Raw genomic sequence first — 20546 nt, 5'->3', positions numbered from 1 at the left:
TGTTTACAGGCTTATACTGTACATACTTGTGTTTACAGGCCTGTACTGTACATACTTGTGTTTACAGGCCTATACTGTACATACTTGTGTTTACAGGCCTGTATTGTACATTCTTGTGTTTACAGGCCTGTATTGTACATACTTGTGTTTACAGGCCTGTATTGTACATACTTGTGTTTACAGGCCTGTACTGTACATACTTGTGTTTACAGGCCTGTACTGTACATACTTGTGTTTACAGGCCTAGAATATACATACTTGTGTTTACAGGCCTATAATATACATACTTGTGTTTACAGGCCTGTACTGTACATACTTGTGTTTACAGGCCTGTACTGTACATACTTGTGTTTACAGGCCTGTACTGTACATACTTGTGTTTACAGGCCTAGAATATACATACTTGTGTTTACAGGCCTATAATGTACATACTTGTGTTTACAGGCCTGTACTGTACATACTTGTGTTTACAGGCCTAGAATATACATACTTGTGTTTACAGGCCTATAATGTACATACTTGTGTTTACAGGCCTATAATGTACATACTTGTGTTTACATGCCTGTACTGTACATACTTGTGTTTACAGGCCTGTATTGTACATACTTGTGTTTACAGGCCTGTACTGTACATACTTGTGTTTACAGGCCTGTACTGTACATACTTGTGTTTACAGCCCTGTATTGTACATACTTGTGTTTACAGCCCTAGAATATACATACTTGTGTTTACAGGCCTAGAATATACATACTTGTGTTTACAGGCCTATAATGTACATACTTGTGTTTACAGGCTTATACTGTACATACTTGTGTTTACAGGCCTGTACTGTACATACTTGTGTTTACAGGCCTATACTGTACATACTTGTGTTTACAGGCCTGTATTGTACATTCTTGTGTTTACAGGCCTGTATTGTACATACTTGTGTTTACAGGCCTGTATTGTACATACTTGTGTTTACAGGCCTGTATTGTACATACTTGTGTTTACAGGCCTAGAATATACATACTTGTGTTTACAGGCTTATACTGTACATACTTGTGTTTACAGGCCTATACTGTACATACTTGTGTTTACAGGCCTGTATTGTACATTCTTGTGTTTACAGGCCTGTATTGTACATACTTGTGTTTACAGGCCTGTACTGTACATACTTGTGTTTACAGGCCTATACTGTACATACTTGTGTTTACAGGCCTGTACTGTACATACTTGTGTTGTTCACTGTATAAGTCCTCATACTGTTATGACTAAAATCCTCCTCTCTCCCTCTCTCTCTCCCTCTGTCTGTCTCAGGGTCCTCCAGGACGTCCTGGTTTAGCTGGGGTTGATGGGATACCTGGTCCTCCAGGAACCATGCTGATGTTACCAGTAAGAATGAGATAAAACTCTGTTTATTTAAACTTCCCTCAGCTGAACACACTCTCATGTTCAGTTCCCATTGACTATGGCTGGATCCCAAATCACTCCCTCCCCTCTGCCCTCAATTTGAGCATTCACGCGCACCTTCCCCATTTGCACAAGTGTCCAAAAGCTGAGGGAGAGAACATTATCGAAGGTGTAGGGGCTAATTAGACCCTCAGATAGCAGGGCTGCAGGCTTCAGGGCTTTACTATCCCGACACGCACTGCAATATGTTTGTAGCATGTGCAATTTCATACAAAAGAGATGTGGTTGATTATATTCCATGTGCATTTGTTTTTGTCTGATTTAGAGACTTGACACAAATACCTCCAAATTAAATATTTAACTTTTACGGACGTTTATATCTTGTAAAACGACAGGAGGGATTTGTTCATTTGAATTTCATGCTTGTTTTATTATTTAAAAGTAAAACATGAATTGCATTGTTCAAGTCTAGAGTGTGCGGTTTGGGACTCAGAGTGTTGTTTGGGATTCCCCATATGTGAAGCCCTCAGTCTTCTGGTGAGTTGCTAGTTAGCGAGATAAATACTAACATCGATTGATATAAATTACTTTATTAATAGCTAGCTAGATATCTTAACCAATGTCTTTATACATGAAAGCTTAACCTCCTGAGGGAGGGCAGTAACGGCTCTGAGCCACTAGGTGGAGCTGTGAGATTGAATGCTGATGAGGCTAGATGAAATCTACATTGTGTATTCCCATAGACTTATACTGCATGTATTTAGGTTGATCACTCTACCCCTTTCTCGTGTAGTTCCAACATGGTGGTGATTCTCAGAAGGGGCCTGTGGTGTCGGCCCAGGAGGCTCAGGCTCAGGCCATCCTGCAGCAGACCAAGGTAACGTCCACCTGTCCACTACAACTATAACCTGGAACATCATTACTCCTTTTACATTACAAATGAGCCTTAACTTATCTAACAATGTCCCTCTTACCCTTGTTTATTCCAGATGTCGTTGAAGGGACCTCCAGGTCCACTGGGTCTTACAGGGCGATCCGGCCCACTGGTAGGATACCCACCTAGTTCAAACCAAAGGCCACAATCTTAAATTCTACCTTATTCTCTATCTACACCGAGCAGATACTCCCCTGTCTACAGTCCACCACAACCTCATTGACCAAAGCCCCTTTTGTCTCCATGCACATACAAACAATCAGCAATCAGATCATCACTAATGTGACCTAACAGGCTATTCTTTATATGTCCTTGTTTGGTCTGACTGTCTTTCCTCTCGGTGTTTAGGGTCTTACTGGTCCCTCTGGACTTAAAGGTGACGCTGGAGAACATGGCCCAAGGGTAAGAGGATATTCTATTTTGACTTGCTACCACAGAGCAGTCAAGGTCCATTTAGATTTTGATATATCCTGCTGGTCTCACTCTCTCTGTCCCTCTCTCTGTCCTCCCCCCTCCCTCTTCATCTCTCTTCTCCTTCCCTCCACCTCCCTCTGTCTATTCGTTCTCTCTCCTCCTCCCCCTCTCTCTGTCTATTATCTCTCTCCCCCCTCTCTCTGTCTATTCTCTCTCTCTTTCTCTCTCTCTCTCTCTCTGTCTCTCTCTCTCTCTCTCCTCCTCCCCATCTCTTTGTCTATTATCTCTCTCCCCCCTCTCTCTGTATATTCTATTTGTCTCCTCCTCCCCTCTCTGTCTATTCTCTCTCTCTCTCTCTCTCTCTCTCTCTCTCTCTCTCTCTCTCTCTCTCTCTCTCTCTCTCTCTCTCTCTCTCTCCTCCTCCCCCTCTCTTTGTCTATTCTCTCTCTCTCTCTCTCTCTCCTCCTCCCCCTCTCTTTGTCTATTCTCTCTCTCTCTCTCTCTCTCCTCCTCCCCCTCTCTTTGTCTATTCTCTCTCTCTCTCTCTCCTCCTCCCCCTCTCTTTGTCTATTCTCTCTCTCTCTCCTCCTCCCCCTCTCTTTGTCTATTCTCTCGCTCTCTCTCTCTCTCTCCTCCCCCCTCTCTTTGTCTATTATCTCTCTCCCCACTCTCTCTGTCTATTCTCTCTCTCTCTCTCTCTCTCTCTCTCTCTCTCTCTCTCTCTCTCTCTCTTTCCTCCTCCCCTCTCATTGTCTATTCTCCCCCCCTCTCTCTGTCTATCTTCTCTCTCTGTCTATTCTCTCTCTCTCCTCCTCTTCCCCCTCTCTCTGTCTATCTCTCCTCCTCCTCCCCCTCTCTCTGTCTATCTCTCTCCTCCTCCCCCTCTCTCTGTCTATTCTCTCTCTCTCCTCCTCCTCCCCCTCTCTCTGTCTATTCTCTCTCTCTCCTCCTCCTCCCCTCTCTCTGTCTATTCTCTCTCTCTCCTCCTCCTCCCCCTCTCTCTGTCTATTATCTCTCCCCCCCTCTCTCTGTCTATTCTCTCTCTCTCTCTCTCTCTCTCTCTCTCTCTCTCTCTCTCTCTCTCTCTCTCTCGCTCTCTCTCTCTCTTTCCTCCTCCCCTCTCATTGTCTATTCTCTCTGTCTCCTCCTCCTCCCCAACTCTGTCTATTTTCTCTCTCTCCTCCTCCCCTCGCTATGTCTATTCTCCCCCCCTCTCTCTGTCTATCTTCTCTCTCTGTCTATTCTCTCTCTCTCCTCCTCTTCCCCCTCTCTCTGTCTATCTCTCCTCCTCCTCCCCCGCTCTCTGTCTATCTCGCTCCTCCTCCCCCTCTCTCTGTCTATTCTCTCTCTCTCCTCCTCCTCCCCCCTCTCTCTTTCTATTCTTTCTCAGGGTCCCCATGGTACCCCAGGTCCTGCAGGACTCAACGGGAAGTTAGGAAAGAGGGTGAGACTTCTTAGTGAGCTGTGTGACATTGTCGTCATGCTCCAGATACCTAACAGTGGACTGTAACTCTGTACAGATGTTCTGAACTGTCGTTGTACTCTTTGATCAGATACAACCAACTGTTACTACAACATATCTTTTCTCTCTCGCCTTGCCTGTCCCTTCATTGACAGTAGTGTCAGTGGTAGTGTGTATGTTATGAGTGTTAGGGTGTGCTGTGTCCCTGGCACATGGCTGTGTTACTCTGTATGTGTGTCCTCTTCTAGGGCCGGGCCGGAACGGATGGAGGGCGTGGAGCACCGGGGGAAACAGGGGGAAAAGTAAGCTCCCTTAAATCACATTTCATCACAGTGCAGTGGGTGAAAATCAAAGTAAAGGTTAAGGTAGAAACTCTGCTGCTCAAGTTTGTTTGTGTTTAGTGTACTGTACCTGCACAGTGGATAGTTTGTTTGTGTTTAGTGTACTGTACCTGCACAGTGGATAGTTTGTTTGTGTTTAGTGTACTGTACCTGCACAGTGGATAGTTTGTTTTGGAATGAACTGTACTATTGTTGTGTTAGGCAGTTAATCTGACTGATCAAATTTACTATGTGTTCCTGCGAGTTAGCAACAGAATTGTGAACGAATTAATGTTTCCACGGGAATTGTCGAATGAGGTCTTCATTTTCACTTGCTAAATAACCCTAGAGCTATCAGAGGTTCTAATGCTGAGTTTAGTAGTCATATTGACCACGCCAGCGATTCAATAGTTTACAGCTGCAGGAAGAGCTTGGCAAATAAATGACGCTCCCCTGGACAGCAGTGTCTTTATCGGTCAGAACAGTGTTCCAGAACAGAACAGCTAACACTCTGGGCTCGCAGTCCCAGCCAGAGACACTACACACACACACACACACACACACACACACACACACACACACACACACACACACACACACACACACACACACACACACACACACACACACACACACACACACACACACACACACACACACACACACACACACACACACACGGAAGCCAGAGTATTAGCTGTTCTGTCCTGTTCTGTGCTAAAACACTGTTCTGACAGATAAAGACACTACTGTTCACACACACACACGCTGTTCCCAGTTAGAGCTAATAACACACTGCCAGATGGGAGAGTCCACAGGGAAGGAATCTCAATCTATTGTGTGTGTGTGTGTGTGTGTGTGTGTGTGTGTGTGTGTGTGTGTGTGTGTGTGTGTGTGTGTGCGTGTGTGTGTGTGTGTGTGTGTGTGTGTGTGTGTGTGGTGTGTGTGCGTGTGCGTGTGCGTGTTGTAACTATGTTTCGATCTCATGCTCTTGAGTCTATTTATCCTCAGGGGGACAGAGGCTTCGACGGACTGCCAGGTCTCCCAGGAAACAAGGGCCACAGAGTGAGTAAGGACTAGCAACCCAAGTCCACACTGTCTGTCTTTCGCTCCTCCTGAGACTGTGTGCGTGTTTTGACATTTATGTTTGGGAAGAAATTGTGACTGCTGACGTGTTTAATGGCATTGAACATCAAGTCTACATATGCCTTAAACAGTATATCATGTATTTTCTCCTAGGGGGAGAGAGGGAAGCCTGGACCACATGGGCCCGATGGAGAGTCAGGAGAAAAGGTGAGGACAAAAAACAACCATAAATGTACTACAGGGTCCTGCGGAGTAACCATACCCAGCATCCTCTTCAGCAAAGTAACCATACCCAACATCCCCTTCAGCAAAGTAACCATACCCAGCATCCCCTTCAGCAAAGTAACCTTAGCCAGCATCCCCTTCAGCAAAGTAACCTTACCCAACATCCCCTTCAGCAAAGTAACCATACCCAGCATCCCCTTCAGCAAAGTAACCTTACCCAACATCCCCTTCAGCAAAGTAACCATACCCAGCATCCCCTTCAGCAAAGTAACCATACCCAGCATCCCCTTCAGCAAAGTAACCATACCCAGCATCCCCTTCAGCAAAGTAACCATACCCAGCATCCCCTTCAGCAAAGTAACCATACCCAGCATCCACTTCAGCAAAGTAGCCATACCCAGCATCCCCTTCTGCAAAGTAACCATACCCAACATCCCCTTCAGCAAAGTAACCATACCCAACATCCCCTTCAGCAAAGTAACCATACCCAGCATCCCCTTCAGCAAAGTAACCATACCCAGCATCCCCTTCTGCAAAGTAACCATACCCAGCATCCCCTTCTGCAAAGTAACCATACCCAGCATCCCCTTCTGCAAAGTAACCATACCCAGCATCCCCTTCAGCAAAGTAACCATACCCAGCATCCCCTTCAGCAAAGTAACCTTACCCAGCATCCCCTTCAGCAAAGTAACCTTACCCAACATCCCCTTCAGCAAAGTAACCATACCCAACATCCCCTTCAGCAAAGTAACCTTACCCAGCATCCCCTTCAGCAAAGTAACCATACCCAACATCCCCTTCAGCAAAGTAACCATACCCAACATCCCCTTCAGCAAAGTAACCATACCCAGCATCCCCTTCTGCAAAGTAACCATACCCAGCATTTCCTTCTGCAAAGTAACCATACCCAGCATCCCCTTCAGCAAAGTAACCATCCCCAGCATCCCCTTCAGCAAAGTAACCATACCCAACATCCCCTTCAGCAAAGTAACCTTACCCAGCATCCCCTTCAGCAAAGTAACCATACCCAGCATCCCCTTCTGCAAAGTAGCCATACCCAGCATCCACTTCAGCAAAGTAACCATACCCAGCATCCCCTTCAGCAAAGTAACCATACCCAGCATCCCCTTCAGCAAAGTAACCATACCCAGCATCCCCTTCAGCAAAGTAGCCATACCCAGCATCCACTTCAGCAAAGTAACCATACCCAACATCCCCTTCAGCAAAGTAACCTTAGCCAGCATCCCCTTCAGCATAGTAACCATACCCAGCATCCCCTTCAGCAAAGTAGCCATACCCAGCATCCACTTCAGCAAAGTAACCTTACCCAGCATCCACTTCAGCAAAGTAACCATACCCAACATCCCCTTCAGCATAGTAACCATACCCAGCATCCCCTTCAGCAAAGTAACCATACCCAGCATCCCCTTCAGCAAAGTAACCATACCCAACATCCCCTTCAGCAAAGTAACCATACCCAACATCCCCTTCAGCATAGTAACCATACCCAACATCCCCTTCAGCATAGTAACCATACCCAGCATCTCCTTCAGCAAAGTCCAGGAAACCTGGACCCCATGGGCAGACATAGAATTTGAATTCCATTTCTATGTGTGCTGCATATTGAAACCAGAGCCACATACCGTTCTGTATAATATACGGACATACATATTATACAAAAAAGTACGAAAATGTATGCACCCACTAATGTCAGTCGCCCTGGACAGGAGCGTCTGCTAAATGAGAAAAATGTCAAATGTATTATGCTATACATGTGGATCCAGTTGAAACCCCTTTTCCATGAGGCAAGGTAAAAGTGAAGGACGCCATTACCATGATCGGTAGAGAAAATTCTCCGACAGTAGCACAGCTGAGCAAAGCACCCAGATCAAAGCACTCACCATTCAGATGAAATTGAAAAACGTTGCATTTTTAATACATCTCTGTCGTTCTGGCTTTAGTTCACTCAACAACAAGCGATGCAAAAATCAATGATTAAAACCCAGTGAGGATTCAAAATTAATTTCAGACAAATTTTCGGGTATTGATGATGAATTGTGGTCAGGACAAAGCTTGTTAGTTATGTGAAAGGGGGATAGAGGACTGGTGTGATGTTAGTTATGTGAAAGGGGGATAGAGGACGGGTGTGATGTTGGTTATGTGAAAGGGGGATAGAGGACGGGTGTGATGTTAGTTATGTGAAAGGGGGATAGAGGACGGGTGTGATGTTAGTTATGTGAAAGGGGGATAGAGGACGGGTGTGATGTTAGTTATGTGAAAGGGGGATAGAGGACGGGTGTGATGTTAGTTATGTGAAAGGGGGATAGAGGACTGGTGTGATGTTAGTTATGTGAAAGGGGGATAGAGGACGGGTGTGATGTTAGTTATGTGAAAGGGGGATAGAGGACGGGTGTGTTAGTTATGTGAAAGGGGGATAGAGGACGGGTGTGATGTTAGTTATGTGAAAGGGGGATAGAGGACGGGTGTGTTGTTGGTTATGTGAAAGGGGGATAGAGGACGGGTGTGATGTTAGTTATGTGAAAGGGGGATAGAGGACGGGTGTGATGTTAGTTATGTGAAAGGGGGATAGAGGACGGGTGTGTTGTTAGTTATGTGAAAGGGGGATAGAGGACGGGTGTGATGTTAGTTATGTGAAAGGGGGATAGAGGACGGGTGTGTTGTTAGTTATGTGAAAGGGGGATAGAGGACGGGTGTGTTGTTGGTTATGTGAAAGGGGGATAGAGGACGGGTGTGATGTTAGTTATGTGAAAGGGGGATAAAGGACGGGTGTGATGTTAGTTATGTGAAAGGGGGATAGAGGACTGGTGTGATGTTAGTTATGTGAAAGGGGGATAGAGGACGGGTGTGATGTTAGTTATGTGAAAGAGGGATAGAGGACTGGTGTGATGTTAGTTTTGTGAAAGAGGGATAGAGGACGGGTGTGATGTTAGTTTTGTGAAAGAGGGATAGAGGACTGGTGTGATGTTAGTTATGTGAAAGGGGGATAGAGGACGGGTGTGATGTTAGTTTTGTGAAAGAGGGATAGAGGACGGGTGTGATGTTAGTTATGTGAAAGAGGGATAGAGGACTGGTGTGATGTTAGTTTTGTGAAAGAGGGATAGAGGACGGGTGTGATGTTAGTTTTGTGAAAGAGGGATAGAGGACTGGTGTGATGTTAGTTATGTGAAAGGGGGATAGAGGACGGGTGTGATGTATTATGTAGACACATCTGTCAGTCAACTGATTTCTTTAATGACAGAGAGGCACATGAAGAGAGGACAGTATTCTCTCCCTGTTGACTCTTTCTCGTGTAATTTTTTAGGGTTTAGATGGACCCGTAGGGCCGAGTGGACAGCCCGGCGAACCTGTGAGTAACCACGTCACTCACTCACTCACACGCACGCACGCACGCACACACACGTTCCTCCACCCATCAGGCGGCTCTATGACCGCAGTGTGCCCAGGCTGATTGTCTACGATTCACACTCCATCTTTATCCCAGCAGGGGAGGAGGAGGCCCAGTGGGGCTCTGCCTCTCTAAATGGATCACCCAGCGACCAAAGAAATAGAGGACTGTATTAGACATGTTAGGAAGGCTGTGTTAAGGCTCACACTGAATGTGGATCTACCGATCGTTTACCGTTCAGCGCGCTGTTGAGGCCGTCTGAGTCAGAATCGTGTGAAAATGTCATTTTCCGTGATTCAACATGTAAAATCGGTTTGCACTCGGTTCGCAACTACAGTACTCTCTACAGGCAAACGCTATTGGTGTGTCCGAGCCCTTAAGTACAGAGACTCAGGGAAATAGAGGAGCTGGGGTTTTGGATGAGAGAGAAGGGAAGTGAGGGGGAAGGGGGAGAGAGGGAGGGAGATAAATGTGAGGGAGGAATTCAGTGGGTGGTGAATGAGATAAGAGCGAGTTAGAGAGTGAAGGAAACGGAGAGAGAGATGGTAGAGATGAAATCCTGGCCTGAATGATTATATTTCCATATCAATCACTTCAAGGGAGATCACAGATGTGGCTTTGGTGGCTTGGCCGAGGTACAAAGAGTGATGCTGACAAGAACAACACACGCAGCGACACCCCCAACCCGCTTCATCTCTCCTCACAGACACACACACGCAGCGACACCCCCAACCCGCTTCATCTCTCCTCACAGACACACACACGCAGCGACACCCCCAACCCGCTTCATCTCTCCTCACAGACACACACACGCAGCGACACCCCCAACCCGCTCCATCTCTCCTCACAGACACACACACGCAGCGACACCCCCAACCCGCTTCATCTCTCCTCACAGACACACACACGCAGCGACACCCCCAACCCGCTCCATCTCTCCTCACAGACACACACACGCAGCGACACCCCCAACCCGCTTCATCTCTCCTCACAGACACACACACACACAGCGACACCCCCAACCCGCTTCATCTCTCCTCACAGACACACACACGCAGCGACACCGTCAACCCGCTTCATCTCTCCTCACAGACACACACACGCAGCGACACCGCCAACCCGCTTCATCTCTCCTCACAGACACACACACGCAGCGACACCGCCAACCCGCTTCATCTCTCCTCACAGACACACACACGCAGCGACACCCCCAACCCGCTTCATCTCTCCTCACAGACACACACACGCAGCGACACCCCCAACCCGCTTCATCTCTCCTCACAGACACACACACGCAGCGACACCCCCAACCCGCTTCATCTCTCCTCACAGACACACACACGCAGCGACACCCCCAACCCGCTCCATCTCTCCTCACAGACACACACACGCAGCGACACCCCCAACCCGCTCCATCTCTCCTCACAGACACACACACGCAGCGACACCCCCAACCCGCTTCATCTCTCCTCACAGACACACACACACACAGCGACACCCCCAACCCGCTTCATCTCTCCTCACAGACACACACACGCACTCTCACACAAATACACACTTGCCCATATGCGCACAGGCACATTAACTCGCTCTTCCTCAGATACTCACACACACAGACACACACAGACACACACACTCAAACATACTTACAATATCTCTCAAACACGCACACATAAATGCATGATGAGCACACAGAAACACACACAAACACACACACATAAATGCATGATGAGCACACAGAAACACACAGAAACACACACACATAAATGCATGATGAGCACACAGAAACACACACAAACACGCATACAGACGCACACACATATATACTGTATATACAGTACCAGTCAAAGTTTTGGACACATTTACTCATTCAAGGGTTTTTCTTTATTTTGAAAATATTTTACATTGTAGAATGATAGTGAAGACATCAAAACTATGAAATAACACATGGAATCATGTAGTAACCAAAAAAGTGTTGAACAAATCAAAATATATTTGATATTTGAGATTCTTCAAAGTAGCCACCCTTTGCCTTGATGACAGCTTTGCACCCTCTTGGCATTCTCTCAACCAGCTTTATGAGGTAGTCACCTGGAATGCATTTCAATTAACACGTGTGCCTTGTTAAAAGTTCATTTGTGGAATTTCTTTCCTTCTTAATGCGTTTAAGCCAATCAGTTGTGTTGTGACAAGGTAGGGTTGGTATACAGAAGATAGCCCTATTTGGTAAAAGACCAAGTCCGTATTATGGCTAGAACAACTCAAATAAGCAAAGAGAAATGACAGTCCATCATTACTTTAAGACATGAAGGTCAGTCATTCCTGAAAATTTCAATAACTTTGAAAGTTTCTTCAAGTGCAGTCGCAAAAACCATCAAGCACTATGATAAAACTGGCTCTCATGAGGACTGACACAGGAAAGGAAGACCCAGAGTTACCTCTGCTGCAGAGGATAAGTTCATTAGAGTTACCAGCCTCAGAAATTGCAGCCCAAATAAATGCTTCACAGAGTTCAAGTAACAAACAAATCTCAACATCAACTGTTCAGAGGAGACTGCATGAATCAGGCCTTCATGGTCGAATTGCTGCAAAGAAACCACTACTAAAGGACACCAATAAGAAGAAGAGACTTGCTTGGGCCAAGAAACACGAGCAATGAACAAGACCGGTGGAAATCTGTCCTTTGGTCTGATGAGTCCAAATTTGAGATTCTTGGTTCCAACCGCAGTGTCTTTGTGAGGCGCAGAGTAGGTGAACAGATGATCTCCGCATGTGTGCTTCCCACCGTGAAGCATGGAGGAGGAGGTGTGATGGTGTAGGTGTGCTGTCTTGGTGACACTGTCAGTGGTTTACTTAGAATTCAAGGCACACTTAACCAACATGGCTACCACAGCATTCTGCAGTGACACGCCATCCCATCTGGTTTGTGCTTAATGGGACTATCAACTGTTTTTCAACAGGACGCAACACACCTCCAGGCTGTGTAACCTGCCTAAATGACTACCGACCCGTAGTACTCACGTCTGTAGGCATGACATGCTTTGAAAGGCTGGTCATGGCTCACATCAACACCATTATCCCAGAAATCCTAGACCCACTTCAATTTTAATACCGCACCAACAGATCCACAGATGATGCAATCTCTATTGCACTACACACTGCCCTTTCACACCTGGAATAAAGGAACACCTATGTGAGAATGCTATTCATTAACTACAGCTCAGTGTTCAACACCATAGTGCCCTCAAAGTTCATCACTAAGCTAAGGACCCTGGGACTAAACACCTCCCTCTGCAACTGGATCTTGGACTTCCTGACGGGCTGCCCCCAGGTGGTAAGGGTAAGTAACAACACCACGCTGATCCTCAACACGGGGGCCCTTCAGGGGTGCGTGCTCAGTCCCCTCCTGTACTCCCTGTTCACTCATGACTGCACGGCCAGGCACGACTCCAACACCATCATTAAGTTTGCTGATGACACAACAGTGGCAATGATAAGACAGCCTATAGGGAGGAGGTCAGAGACCTGACCATGTGGTGCAAGGAGAACAACCTCTCCCTCAACGTGATCAAGACAAAGGAGATTATTGTGGACTACAGGAAAAAGAGGACCGAGCACGCCCCCATTCTCATCAACGGGGCTGTAGTGGAGCAGGTTGAGAGCTTGGCGTCCACATCCCCAACAAAGTAACATGGTCCAAGCACACCAAGACAGTCGTGAAGAGGGCACAACAAAACCTATTCCCCCTCAGGAGACTGAAAAGACTTGGCATGGGTCCTCAGATCCTCAAAAGGTTTTACAGCTGCAACATCGAGAGCATCCTGATGGGTTGCATCACTGCCTGGTATGGCAACTGCTCGGCCTCTGACCGCAAGGCACTACAGAGGGTAGTGCGTACGGCCCAGTACATCACCGGGACCAAGATTCCTGAAATGCAGGACCTCTATACCAGGCGATATCAGAGGAAGGCCCTAAAAAGTGTCAAAGACTCCAGCCACCCTAGTTATAGATTGTTCTCTCTGCCACCGCACGGCAAGCGGTACCGGAGCACCATGTCTAGGTCCAAGAGGCTTCTAAACAACTTCTACCCCCAAGCCATAAGACTCCTGAACACCTAATCAAATGGCTACCGAGACTATTTACATTGCACCCCCCCTTCTACACTGCTGCTACTCTCTGTTGTTATCTATGCATAGTCACTTTAATAACTCTACCTACATGTACATATTACCTCAATTACCTCGACACCGGTGCCCCCGCACATTGACTCTGTACCGGTACCTCCTGTATATAGTCCCGCTATTGTTATTTACTGCTGCTCTTTAATTATTTGTTATTCTTATCTCTTACTTACATTTTTTTAAATGTTGTGGTATTTTCAGCGTTTCACAGTAAGGTCTACACCTGCTGTATATGTGACAAACACAATTTGATTTGATTTAATAAGGGCTAGATGACGAAGAAGGAGAGTGATGGAGTGCTTCATCAGATGACCTGGCAAGTCGGTTAAGTCAGTTATAACTAGGCAAGTCAGTTAAGAACAAATTCTTATTTACAATGACTACTGAACAAAAGTCAAAATGCCTCCTGCGGGGACGGGGCTGGGATTAAAAATAAATAAATAAAATATAAGAAAAAACACAGATCACAACAAGATAGATAACACAACACTGACAACAACATGGTAGCAACACAACATGGTAGCAGTTACCCGACCGCAACCCAATTGAGATGGTTTGGGATGAGTTGGACCGCTGAGTGAAGGAAAATCAGCCAAGAAGTGCTCAGAATATGTGGGAAGTCCTTCAAGACTGTTGGAAAAGCATTCCAGGTGAAGCTGGTTGAGAGAATACCAAGAGTGCGCAAAGCTGTCATCAAAGCAAAGGGTGGCTACTTTGAAGAATCTCAAATATCAAATATATTTTGTTTAACACTTTTTTGTTAGTACATGATTCCATATGTGTTATTTCATAGTTTTGATGTATTCATTATTATCCTACAATGTAGAACATAGTAAAAACAAAGAAAAACCCTTGAATGAGTAGGTGTGTCCAAACTTTTGACTGGTACTGTTTACTGTACCTGTATTTCAGTCATAATTTGAGGATGTATATATACACATGAGCTTATATGAACCTGATACAGTATTGATCAGTGTGCTGTGTTTGACTCTAGGGTGCCAGAGGACTTGTCGGAGCCAGAGGGTCCCCTGGGCCACCTGGGCAGCCAGTAAGTCAACATCCAACCTTCACCTTAATGCTGTTCCAATAGGCAATTTAACACCCTTCAAACCAGTCTGACATTAATAGATAACATCAAATACAGTTAAATCTGATTAGCTGTCTTTCTCTTTCAGGGTATTACAGGTGTGGATGGAGTTCAAGGGTCAAAGGGCAACCTGGTCAGTATTTTAAACTTAAAATGGGACTTGTAGTTTTCATGACCTCAAAATGACAACAGTTGATCCATGATGACTATAATGGGTGAATAAAAGCTTTCTAACGATGGTGTTTAGAAACACAATCAGACCTGTGGAATGCGAGTGACTTTTATTAATTAAAGTAAACAGCTAAAAAAGCTTTGACCACAGTGGAATAGCAGTCCCATGACCCTGTTTAGGATTCCTAGCATGTGGGGCTCTGACCATGTGACCAGGGTTGTGTGAAGAGAAAGTGTGTGTGACACTTCTTGTTGTTTTGTCTCAGGGACCACCTGGAGAGACAGGGCCCAGCGGTCAACAAGGAAATCCTGGATTACAGGTAACCCACAACCTCACACAATGTCAACACACAACATGTCAAAAACATCATCCATAAAAAACACCGCCTCAACACTTTATTTTTCTTTCCATTCTGTCTCTTTTTCTACTCTCTCTTTCTCTTTCTACTCGCTTTCTCTCCCACACACACGCACACACGCACACACGCACACACGCACACACGCACACACACACACACACACACACACACACACACACACACACACACACACACACACACACACACACACACACACACACACACACACACACACACACACACACACACACACACACACACACACACATTAACCTGATTAATACTTTGTTCTGGTCCAGGGCCTTCCTGGTTCTCAGGGACCCATCGGCCTGCCAGGAGAGAAGGTAGGCACCATGCATCTCTCTTCATTTCAGATTTAAAGACCTGATCTTGTGACCTCTATCAGCTCCGCCCCCCAGGGGAGGCTGGCCTTGAACGTTGTAACCCAGTATCAGCCACTCTCGGCTCCCATTCAGATTACAGAGGACACTAGACAGGAAATTAATATCCAGGAAACACACACTGGAACACACACACAGGCAGGCAGGTAGTCAGTGCTGTGCTATCACACACCACAGCCTCCTCACACTATAGCAGGGCTACTCAACTTCTATTTCCTAAGTGGTAAAGGTCCGGATGGATATTGTCTTCATCGGCGTAGGAACAAACCCCCACCTCGTGAGTCGTGACCCACATGACCCCAGACTGTTCACTCTCCTCTTGTTGGCAGAAAAACATTTAGCATTTCTTAATTAAATTTCCCTTTCAATTTTTCTACACATTTTGTCATGGAGCGGAGAGAAAATGGTGCAGTTTTAAAGCTAATTTCCTTCCATTTTGTGTCAACAAAATCCATTTGGGCCCCCATGGACATATCATCTGTCCATGATAACTACAAGATTTAGATCGCTGGTTAGCCTGACATACCTACCTAGCTAACATGGGCTAGTTGATCAACTGTACATTACTGACATGTTAGAAAAATCTCTAATGTCTGTCATTGAATGACATAACAAGAGGAAACCTTCCCATATACTACCAACTTTCAAAATGGCACCTTGTACATTCTACTGTTACAGCTCTCAACCACATTAATAAATTGAAAGCATGCGTTTTTAAAATGACTTATTTTTAAAGTCGGTAGCCACCGGTTGAGTATGGCTGCACTAGAGGCTGTTCATAGTCACAAACACATATACCCTGTATCACATTGTTGTAGTCTGGTTGTTACCCTTGTGATTGATTTGTATATACAGTACGTTTCACCACTCATGATCTTTCTCTGTCCCCCACAGGGTCCCCAGGGGAACGGTGGGCTGCAGGGACTCTCTGGTATCGATGGCCCTACTGTAAGTACATCCATCTGATGCTTCCTCAGCAGCGCTGACCTTACCAGGGTGCATTACCTCTTCTCCACCAGCAGGGGAGAACAGAAGGCACTAGGAAAGTTCTCCAACGCAGCATTTCAATTAGCTCTATGAATGAAGGATCTGTTTACAAAAGGGCTTAGCCAAACTTACATCCACATTACGTAATAGTAAACAGGGCTTATGTTTCGCGTGTACTGTCATGTTCTGCAGACACAACACCCTCCAAGTCCCTCTATACATTGTGCTGTATTCACTTTGCTTTGCACTGTCCATCAAGCTCCATTGATTGTTTCTGAACAGACCTGGAGATCTGTGGAGAGTTCTAATAGTAAGGTACCGCCGGCTGGTACAATGCTCTATTACTTGTTATAAACATGTGTGAGCCTTTATAATGTCTTATAATAAGACTTCTAATATGCTATGTCTGTTGAATGTGTGCAGGGCCATCCAGGAAGAGAAGGCCCTCCAGGAGAGAAGGGGCTCAATGTGAGTTACAGTACAGCCCGTTAGACCTGCCTGGGTCATCACTGTGCTGTCATATAAACATCCATATTATCCAATCACGTTCATCATAATTCTCACCTCGCATTCGTTGAATGTGTCGTCATCGGACACTCCCTTCCACTCCCATCATGTTCGTCCATGTTAGCTCGCCGTCATCATCAGCACTCCCGTTGGCTCATCCTTTTCAACATTGTATTTGAACAATGCCATCGTCATTGCGCAGTCACGTCAATCCGTTCCGCTCATCAGCGGTATGGTAATGATCATAAAGTGCACTCGTCGTCATTGTCCAGTCAAAAGCACTCATTGCCATTGTGCGATTTGACTACATTAGCCCAACACAATTGCTCACTAGCGTCTGTGTAATGGATAGTGCTTTTCAGACAGATGAATCCTGATGTTGTTTTGTCGTACAGGGTTTGCCTGGAACCCAAGGGCCTGTTGGTTATCCAGGGACTCGCGGTGTCAAGGTGAGTCAGATGCGATGTAATGGTCACGGTTGAAATGTCCTCAAATGTACCGTGCTGACAGAGATAGCCATTCCCTCAGACATTTCAATCTCTCTACCTGTGGTGGACATGTTGTGGGAGTGTGTGTGAGTGTGTGATTGACAGTTGGCAGGTTCAGAGAGAGCAGGTGTATTCTCAGGAGGAGATCTAATGACAGTGGGAATAACGTTTGATGGACAGTAGACATGACAATGTTGGATAAGAGACGAACGTGTTTATGTGTGTGGGTGGTGTTTTGTGTGTGTGTGTGTTTGGTGTGTGTGAGCGTGTGGGTGGGTATGTGTGTGTGTGTGTGTGTACTTGTGTATATGCGTGTGTGTGAATTTAGCGTATGCACATGGAATTCAAATTTCGTCATGGCTGGGGATGCTTACTCACTCAAAGTAATATTCACACCAGCAGTATTCCACCTCTAGGTCAGTGTCGTTAAGGTGCAAGCTGACCTCACCTGCAATCGTTAATAGATGGTCAATAACTGGTCAATAGCAGGGCAATGACAGGTTAAGAGCAAATCAATAGTCATTCGTAAGTAATTCTCCATTGTCAAATCATGGTGTTTCTTATAATAGTTGTAGCAGTAAAGTACAATAAAAACATGGTTTAGTGACAGCGCAAGCATGCTGTTGATAGTACTTTTATTTACCTCTGAATACGGTAGTGTAGTACAGTATCGTCTTGAATGGTGATTATCAGTCATATTGTGGCCTGTTCTGATTCTACTTGTATTTGGATGTCTGTTTCACAGGGAGCTGATGGAGTGAGAGGTCTGAAGGGGAGTAAAGGAGAAAAGGTGAGAAAATAGTCATTTTTACAGTAATTCTGCTGTAAAACTAGAAGAACAGACGTGATTACTCACAGTCAAAGTACCAGTTGTCTCACTGTCAGATACTGTAAAGGCATCGCATTTCTACTTCATGGTTTATTATGACATCCCCCATTAGAGATTTAATAGATCAGACACCTGACAGATCTCAGTACTGTGATTCATGAATCATCATGAATCATTAGAAATCACTGTCTTCTTCTCCTCTTCACATTGCAGGGTGAAGATGGCTTCCCCGGGTTCAAAGGTGACATGGGCCTCAAGGGAGACAGGGTGAGAGTGTACCCATGCCAGACTAACACATGCTTCAGATCAGAGCTGTCTCTCATTATGAACAAATAAGGTATTTTATGTAGAATGAGATGAGATCTCAGTTAGTCTTACCTGCTTTTCTGTCTGCTTCTCTTTCTTCCTATCTCCCTCTCTCTCTCTCTCTCTCTCTCTCTCTCTCTCTCTCTCTCTCTCTCTCTCTCTCTCTCTGTCTCTCTGTCTCTCTCTCTTTTTATGTCTCTCTCTCTGTCTCTCTCTGTCTCTCTCTCGCTCTCTCTATCTCTCTCTCTTTCTCTGTCTCTCTCTCTCTATCTCTCTCTGTGATGCTTGTGTGTGCGTGTGTAGGGTGATAACGGGGTCACAGGAGGTCATGGAGAGGACGGGCCAGAGGGGCCTAAGGGCCAGTCGGGACCCCTAGGAGAGGTTGGAGGTGCTGGCATAGCTGGAGAGAAGGTACAGAAACATTATTTCACTAGTCTAACATTTACTGTATGTGTCTGGTTATGCAATATGTATGAGTTATTGGGATTATGCAGATGTATGGATATATGCGTGTTCAGCGTGTCAGCTACAGTACATGTAATCACATGAACACCCTGCTAAACCATGTCATACAGTATTTGCATGCATTATGCACTTTGTTTTTGGCAATGTTGCCAAGTCAACCATAATGATTCCACTCCTCTTTTTCTGTTAATCTCTCTCTCTCTCTCTCTCTCTCTCTCTCTCTCTCTCTCTCTCTCTCTCTCTCTCTCTCTCTCTCTCTCTCTCTCTCTCTGTCTCTCTTTCGCTCTGTCTCTCCTTCCTCAGGGTAAACTGGGTGTCCCAGGGTTGCCAGGATACCCAGGAAGACATGGGCCCAAGGTGAAATCCAATTCAGAGCTTTAAAACTTTGTTTTACATTAAAACTTTGAAACACAAAGAAGTGTGTATTTCTTTGGCTCAGCTCATTTCTGTCAAATAAAAAATAAAGCATGATAAATCGCTGATTTAAAAATAGGTATTTTATTAATAGTTCATTAGTGACAACAATTCATTAGCGGGTTGATTAATGGCGTATTTAAGGCAGTGTGTTTGACTTATGGATTAGATTTTGCTTAATTCGATACTGTGGTTAATTATTAGTTAATTAAATGTTGTGGTTGATGCATGATTAATGTAAGGCTGTAGATGGTTAACCTCTGTGTGTGTTCTCCAGGGATCCGTGGGGTTCCCTGGTTCTGCCGGGGTTCTGGGAGAGAAAGGAAGACGGGTAAGAACCATAGGACCTGTATTAAACCGTACTGAACCGTATTGAACCATATTGAACCATATTAAACCCTCTACTGTAATGCTCCTCTAACCATCCAAATATTGGTGAACTGCCTGTACTGTTTTCACTGATAGACGATAATGTTGGATTTCTCTTCTACAGGGTCCATCTGGTCAAGCAGGAACTGGGGGTCAGAGAGGTCCTAATGTGAGTTTGATTTCTCCTCTGGTCTTACAGCATCTAAGTCTGTTGATCTCTATTGCATTGGACCTATGGTGAGGTGTGAGTCACGGTTTCTCACCAACTGACATTGCACACCATTCATTTACAATCAGTGGTCATCAACCTTTTCTGAGTCAAGATCCCTTTCTGAGTCAAAATGCTTGTGAGGCACAGCTGAGTGAGCATAATCATATATTTTACTGGACTGATGGCCTGCATCTGATGGTTAGCTTTTGAATGGCTTATAAAAGTGTTGAAAGTCCTGAATAACAACTTAAACATAAATTTACTCATATTGACTCTCTCTCAAATTGACTCTCTCTCCTAGCCATGGTTTTAAATGTTTAGAAATCTCACATTATCAACTTTGCTGTGCGTTCGAGGCTTCTTTTGACAGCCTATGGCGCAAGGAAACTGTGCAGACACAGTGATCTGAGCTATCTGATTGGCCAGCGCTAGGTTTTTGATTTGCTCTCTGGGCCTGCCAGGTAGGTGGAGTTCTACCTTCAGACATGGTTAAAAATGGGAAATTTGCCTTTCCGGCACCAGGGCTGCTGAA

The 20546-nt window shown here is 45.4% G+C and overlaps 1 protein-coding gene across 2 annotated transcripts in view; it reads left to right on the top strand.

The window, feature by feature from the left end:
• LOC129833142 (collagen alpha-1(XI) chain-like) overlaps nucleotides 1-20546 on the top strand; it is a 90233-nt gene that overhangs the window by 42621 nt on the left and 27066 nt on the right. For both annotated transcript variants that reach the window (XM_055897470.1, XM_055897469.1), the window contains 22 exons: nucleotides 1300-1374; nucleotides 2186-2269; nucleotides 2382-2438; nucleotides 2675-2728; nucleotides 4131-4184; nucleotides 4451-4504; nucleotides 5534-5587; nucleotides 5762-5815; nucleotides 9156-9200; nucleotides 14415-14468; nucleotides 14596-14640; nucleotides 14945-14998; nucleotides 15337-15381; nucleotides 16333-16386; nucleotides 16849-16893; nucleotides 17328-17381; nucleotides 18166-18210; nucleotides 18463-18516; nucleotides 18859-18966; nucleotides 19324-19377; nucleotides 19712-19765; nucleotides 19928-19972. In XM_055897470.1, the coding sequence (XP_055753445.1) occupies nucleotides 1300-1374; nucleotides 2186-2269; nucleotides 2382-2438; nucleotides 2675-2728; nucleotides 4131-4184; nucleotides 4451-4504; nucleotides 5534-5587; nucleotides 5762-5815; nucleotides 9156-9200; nucleotides 14415-14468; nucleotides 14596-14640; nucleotides 14945-14998; nucleotides 15337-15381; nucleotides 16333-16386; nucleotides 16849-16893; nucleotides 17328-17381; nucleotides 18166-18210; nucleotides 18463-18516; nucleotides 18859-18966; nucleotides 19324-19377; nucleotides 19712-19765; nucleotides 19928-19972 (1242 nt within the window). The remainder of the gene's footprint in view (nucleotides 1-1299; nucleotides 1375-2185; nucleotides 2270-2381; nucleotides 2439-2674; nucleotides 2729-4130; nucleotides 4185-4450; nucleotides 4505-5533; nucleotides 5588-5761; nucleotides 5816-9155; nucleotides 9201-14414; nucleotides 14469-14595; nucleotides 14641-14944; nucleotides 14999-15336; nucleotides 15382-16332; nucleotides 16387-16848; nucleotides 16894-17327; nucleotides 17382-18165; nucleotides 18211-18462; nucleotides 18517-18858; nucleotides 18967-19323; nucleotides 19378-19711; nucleotides 19766-19927; nucleotides 19973-20546) is intronic.

Source organism: Salvelinus fontinalis, chromosome 34 (genome assembly GCF_029448725.1).
Source record: "Salvelinus fontinalis isolate EN_2023a chromosome 34, ASM2944872v1, whole genome shotgun sequence".
NCBI classification, from domain to species: Eukaryota; Metazoa; Chordata; class Actinopteri; order Salmoniformes; family Salmonidae; genus Salvelinus; species Salvelinus fontinalis.
This window is presented reverse-complemented; position numbering and strand designations above follow the sequence as displayed.